Source organism: Struthio camelus, chromosome 4 (genome assembly GCF_040807025.1).
Source record: "Struthio camelus isolate bStrCam1 chromosome 4, bStrCam1.hap1, whole genome shotgun sequence".
Lineage (NCBI taxonomy): Eukaryota > Metazoa > Chordata > Aves > Struthioniformes > Struthionidae > Struthio > Struthio camelus.
Window position 1 is genome coordinate 27,879,389 of NC_090945.1, and position 6,606 is coordinate 27,885,994.

Sequence of the window (6,606 nt, forward strand, 5' to 3'; positions counted from 1 at the left end):
GTCGCGCATGCTCGGCGCCTGCCAGCGGGACGAATCTGGCGCTGCCGCGGCGGGGAAGCGCTTCCGGGGCTGTGACGGCCGCGTCGTCACGTGATAGCGGCTTAAAGGGGAAGTGGCGGTGGCGGCTGCGCAGGCAGGTGAGCACTGCCCCCCCCCTTCCCCCCCCACCCCCCCAACCCGGGCCACCCGCCGTTCCCGGGGCCGCCGCGGCGCTGGTGACCGTTGGTACGTTGTCCCGCAGGGCCGCGGAGGTGGCAGCAGCGCCGGGAGGCCCCGAGCCATGGCCGACGTAAGTGCGAGCCTTGGGGTGGGGGGGCTGGGGCCGCGGCCGGGCCCGCTCGCGCGGGGGGTGCTGCCGTTGGGGCGGCGGTTGGGCGCGCGAGCAGCCGTTAACGGCCGCCGCCCGGCCCGCGCCGCCGGGGAGGGAGGGAGGGAGGGGGGGGGGCCGGACCCGCCGGACTGCTGGCGGCGGTCGCGGGGGGAAGGGGAGCCGCCGGCAGCGGGCAGAGCCGGCTGCGGCGCTGTTCTGCGTGCGCTTTCTCTGAGGAGCAACCTGACGGCCGTCTCTCCCTTCAGGACCTGAAGAGGTTTCTCTACAAGAAGCTGCCAAGGTAACGTGGGCACCGCACCGCGCTCGGGTGCCGGCTGCCTGTCCTGTTTCGCAAGTGGTGCGTTTGCGGTTTTTGGGGGTGCTGTTTTGTGGGGTTTTTGGTGTTTTTTTTTTGTTTTGTTTCGGATCTCCAGTGAAGGTAATACAATGCGGTGGCTTTTGGAAGCATCCTTATCTAGCCTGCCAGTGTCAAACGTTTAAGTTGTTTTTAAACTGTGCCAGAGGATGTCTGTGCGGTATCTGACTCGAGAGAACTGTCAATTACTAATCCCTTTTGCTGTTAAAGAGACATGGTTAATCCGAAGGTTAGTGTACTTTTCTGTTGTGTAAGTGAGCTGGAAGTACCTTAAGATGAAACCAGCTTAACCTTGTACTTGTGCGTTTGAAAGGAAGCCCAGTATGCTTTATCACTTCTCAATGAGAAGTGGAAAAAAACACTCCTGGTGACTCAGTCTCCAAGTCCTTGATAACTCAGTTTGGGGTAATTTTAAGTTACTAGTATCATTAAACAGCTGCAGTCAGGAGATCATGCACAAACACAGTGAAACTGGCACTTATTGACTATATACTATATCTCAAGTCTCTTGCTTGGCTAATGAAACTTTTACAGTAACATTCCTCTTTCTGCTGCTGAAAGTTCCACACCATCTTCAGTATTTTTATTTTATACTCACTGTTTTAATTCTTTCAAGAGACCGTGGTTATTGAGCAGTATGTATTTTACAAGTCTCTTCCTGTTGAGTAGTGTTTTCATGATAGGCAGAGCTTACTGCAGCAATTTTTTCCGTATTGCTTTCTTCCCTTTCTTGCATGTTTGTGCAGAAAAAAAACTCTTTGTCACTAATTATTCTTCATTTTAAAAGGTGTATTTTCTTTGTTTTCTGCAGTGTTGAAGGTCTTCATGCTATTGTAGTATCAGATAGAGATGGTGTGCCTGTTATCAAAGGTAAACTTCAGCTTCTCACTGTGTGCTGCAAAGGGGTGGGTAAAAGAATGACAGACTTTTGTGTTTACAGCTGCTATCTGTGAATATCAGATTTTTGCTTTAATAGTTAATTGTGTAATCCTTTCATCTATCTATGTTTATGCAATGTTCCTGATGATGTAGTCCACAGGACTTTTCTTCTTTTGCATCATCAGTGAACATGGTTGGAATGGTATAAGGTGTTTGTATCTTCAGATCACTTGCAGGTTGTTATAAGGTGCTAGGAGGGAAGTTAGTGATGTTTAGTTAGCATAATACCTTGAATACCTTCTGATCTGTGCTCAGAAGAATTTGCATCCAACTTACAGGTTTTATGTGACTCGGTTTGCTTTTTTGGCACTATCATTTGTATCATGTCTCTGCAGTTCTTGTTTAAGATGTTTATACGTTGTAGGTAGAATAGTTTAAGAATGCAAAGATTCAGGTACCTGAAAATATTTACGTCCCAAAGTACTTAAGTGCCAAGCAGATTTTGCGTACCTTCACCTGCCTTCCTGCAAATGAATGCTTGCTGGTGGAGAATGCTGAACCAAAGCAGCACTAACACAGACTGTGCTCCATAAAGGAAAAGTGTTTCTTAGGAGTGCAAGGAAGGATGCTGGTGTAACGACCACAGGTCGTTTACTGAATGTTAACCTATATACTGCTTTTGAAGGTTGCCCCATAGCAGTTAGTTGTTGCAGAAGTGCTGGGGGACAAATAATGCATCTTGTACACCAAATCTACATTTGGAACAGCACCAAGTTGAATGAGGATTTGTGATGCGGTCATAGATACCATGTAAAAACAAAAAATGTTCATGTTTTGTTTCAGTTGCCAATGATAATGCTCCAGAACATGCACTTAGACCTGGCTTTCTGTCCACCTTTGCCCTTGCAACAGATCAGGGCAGTAAACTAGGACTTTCAAAAAACAAAAGCATCATCTGTTACTACAATACATACCAGGTGAGGAACAGCATTGCTTGTTCTTACTGGCCAGAGCAATTCCTACATTGAGAAAGGAGAGGGAAGGTGGTTTAAGCTGTGGTAGGTTTCCAATAGGCTGCTATTAAAATACTTATGTATGTTTTATTTCTGGTGCTACTTAAAGCTAGCTAAGTTAAACATTTGCGATATTTGTTGAGCTACTTTCCTGTTTATCAAACCTGAGAAGATTTACTCATTGAAACTGGTGAGCTTTCCTGAGCAGATAGTAACCAGCAATTTGCTGCAGGTGCTGTTGAAATGGCCTCCAGAACTTGTTATGATGGGTTAACGTTCTCTTGTACAAATGAATACTTGTGTGTTTATGATCAGAGACACCTATTAAAAAAAAAAAAAAAAAACTTCAAATAAGCACATCCAGCTTACTTCACAGTTAATCTTGCTGCAAATAAGACTTCAAGAAAAGAAAGTTTTGAAATACCCATTCAATTTTTACAGACTAGATATTATATTTGTGTCCTGAAATCTAGCATCCAATAAGTTTCTGCTCCTTCTGAAGTCCTGGTGGTCTTGCAAGCTTTTTAGTATGACTGCAGTAAACTGATCAGCTGTTTGGGCTACTGTGTCCAGCTTTGAATGAATTAGTTTATGCACAGGAATATATTGCTTTGATTCTCTTGACACTACTGATATATTGTTGTGCTCAAGGTTTGAGCTCCCAGTTAAGGAAAGAAGAAATATTTCTATACGCTGAGTAGCATTTTAAAGCAATAAACCTGCCTGCCTTCTTGACATCTGTAGAGTGTGTGATTTTCATAGAGTGTTCTGTAGCTTTTGCAGTTGAGTTGATTTCAAGTGGATAATTGAAGAAAATGAAAGGGAAGGAAACACCAGGCTTTCTAAGAACACCTTCCTGTACTGTGGTAAAGGCTCTGTTAGTGTTTTTAACAATGAATCTTATGAAACAGATATGCTTAAAAGCCACTTCTACAGTTCTTACTCCTACTTGCCCTTTAAATTGTGGAGAGTACTTGTTTCAGAAAGAGTTTATGTAGCAAAGCTCTAAAGTGCAAGGTGTGTTAGCTGTTTTCTGAATATTATTCTTTTTCCTTGCAGGTGGTCCAGTTCAATCGCTTGCCTTTGGTAGTAAGTTTCATTGCTAGCAGCAATGCCAATACCGGTATGTCTTCAGATATGCTTTAAATATTATGGCATTTTAAGCCCCAGATGTTTGAATAATTGAAGATAAATTACTTGAATTTAGTTGAAGATATATTAACTTTGCTCCTGCTATGAATTTTATCAGAAAGAGTGTTGTGAGGGGCTGGAAGGAAATGCATGGGTAAAAATTCCTGAAGATTCCTGGTGACTTGCTGAAGACAATACTCTCAGTTAGAAAGTAGCTTGCATCTCCTGTATTTGACTTTATCCTTACTTGTGTGAGAGAATGCACTGCACTGGCAACAATCGTGTCGTATTAACCAGTTGTTTGGTCTCTTTCCGTTAGTGCCACATGAAGTGGACCAAATGTTTTTTAAAAAAAAAAAAAATCTAACGATCTCTAAATTACTCTTTCAGGCTTCTATGCCTTGTCTTTCCCACCCTTGTCAAATGGCTGGCTTCTGGGGCAGGTGCGCTCTTGGTTTTCACAGAAAGCAACATCTGTATCTTACTAAATCAATAGTGGCAGTTATTGCCACCCGCAGTAATGAAACTAATGCAGGGCAAGCTATGTCCCGCATTAACATGTGCAGCTTCATCTTTTCAGTTCTCTAGGATAGGCAAACCCTGGAGTGAGTCACCTGGATTTGCTCACAAGGGTATTGGCTAACGAGGGAGAGAGTGAGAGCAAAAGGGATTTATTTCTGGTACAGCTGTTTGGCCCTTGATAACTCTGGGAAACAGCAGGGCACTAATGGAGGAGGTTTGCAGCACAGCTGACAGCTGCGTTGCAGTGAGTTTGCTCGTGCCTGTGCCTTGGGCCGCACCTCGGAACGGGCACGGGGGCCCTCGGTTTGCTGCCAGGATCAGTTGCCACGTGCCTCTCCCTTGGGGAGCAAGAAGCTGGAGTGAAATGTTCTGTACAGGAAGGATTTCCTGATGTGGCCTCAAAGAGGAGGGAGCTGCGGGTTTTGGAGAGAGGCTTCTGCTGTGGGGTGATCTAATGAGATGTTCTGTCTCTTCTCTTTCCAGGGTTGATTGTAAGTTTAGAGAAGGAGCTCACGCCCCTGTTTGAAGAATTGAGGCAGGTTGTTGAAGTTTCTTAACCTGATGGCATAGCCCAAGTTCAGCATCTCTTTGCAGCCCAGTGGGCAGAAAGATTCAATAATCCTCAGTCGAGTAACATGCCTCAGAAGAAATACCACATCTCCCTAGTATACTAAGTAAGAATAAATTGTACATAGTACTGAATCTGAAATGATCTACTAGTGTGTTGTAGATGGATGTTATTTAGGCCACACTTCTTGTATTGTGCAGTACTGGAGAGACCACCAAAATAGCTCCCGTGGAGTTTAGCTCAGCCAGCTGAGCTGTTTCTATCAGCATGATGCTGTAGGTGCAAATGAGCAACTCACAGATCGTTTGCTGTACAGGGAATCAGGCATATGGCAGGACTTATCCTCTGACTAGCTACCACTGCATACTGGAAAACATTTAATTTGTTACAAAATGTTATCAAAGATGTGCTTGAAAAAGAATATTGTGAAAGCAAGTTTGCTAGCAGTGACATATCAGTACAATCAATAAATACCCCATATTTCTCAGATTGGTGATGCTCTGGAAAAGGAGTTCTGTTAATCTGGATGTCGGCTGCATCCTGCTTCTATACAAGAGCTGTTCCTACAAAAGCTTTTGCTTCAGGGCTTTTCCTAGTGCCCAGAGAAGTGCCCAGTCTTTCACTTCATGGGTTTTTGTGTAATATAGGTGTGAAGTTCTTATGTCTCATACTCTTTGTGTGGGTTCATTACTGGTGACACTCTCAGCTCATTTACTCTTGGTTTTCCTAAGTAAATTTAAATAAAATATAGTATTTTTAAATGACAGAGCCTGGTCCATTTTTCTGTTGTGCCATAACATTCTATAACACATCCGACTTTGTGTAGAAAACAGGTCTTGATTGCTTATACTAAACCTGGGAGTTTACAGGTTAAAAACTAACCAGCATGTCCTTTGGTTGGATCTTACAGATGGATATCAAAGCCCTGTGTCAGTGTGCAGGTGCAGAAATTAATGTGTGACTGACTTCCAATTTGTAAGATCACTGGGGCTCAATCTCATGCCCTTCTCTCCCCTCGCTCCCCTCCCCCCCATCCCTTTGTGATGGCTCCAGTGTAGATTTTCAGCTCTGAAACTAAGCTCCCAGGTCTGAGAGCGCTGTGAGCAGACGTCTGCTTTCACCTGGGAAAAGTGAGGCTGTACCACCCCTCCACCCCCCCGCCCCGCTCATTTGTACATTACCCACCTTCAGGATCAGGTGGGCTGGGGAAGGTGACTGTGTTTGGGCTCTGCTGGAGAGGAGGGCTGTGAATTCTTGGCTTAAAAACTCTTGCTGAGAATAACTTGTCAGTCAACGCTTTTCCATTCTAACTGAGCTCCTGGCTTAGGCTTTCTGTTGCTTATAATTACAGAAGCAGGTGGTAACTGAGTGCCAAGACATCTGTGTTTATTTGTGGCAAAACCACTTTTATGTCCTATCTAGAGCCTGCTCTTGCTGTTCATTAGTTTCTGTTCAACTAGGCCAATGTCCTGTCTGTGAATCTGCTTTTTAAGCCAAACGAGCTCCATTTCTGTGTTGGCTTCAGTTGGTGGCATCACGTGCTGAACTTGCTTCTAATGTTTTGTAACACGGTCTGCTTATATGAAAAGCAGGGCTGCTTTTGTGGCTACACTTCAAGTTTCATTTCCAAGCTGTTTTCACAGAACAGCAATACTGTTGGAGACTATCAGGTTTCTCTCCCCTTATGCTGCCTTTACCTCATGCAAACTCATCAAAGCTTTTTAATTAAATCACAGTTGTTAGTTTAAGCCACTTCTTTAAGGGAGAAAAAGACAAGCCTATTTTACAAAGCCTTAACACTACAGTA

General features: G+C 44.3%; 1 protein-coding gene across 1 annotated transcript; it reads left to right on the plus strand.

Annotated features, from left to right (window-relative positions):
* On the plus strand, positions 1-5,565 carry LAMTOR3 (late endosomal/lysosomal adaptor, MAPK and MTOR activator 3). The gene is made up of 7 exons (XM_068942020.1): positions 1-137; positions 242-289; positions 577-611; positions 1,498-1,556; positions 2,409-2,542; positions 3,638-3,701; positions 4,715-5,565. The coding sequence occupies exons 2-7, from the start codon at positions 281-283 to the stop codon at positions 4,786-4,788; spliced, it is 375 nt and encodes a 124-aa protein (XP_068798121.1). The 5' UTR covers positions 1-137; positions 242-280; the 3' UTR covers positions 4,789-5,565.
* Positions 5,566-6,606: the final 1,041 nt, after the last annotated feature.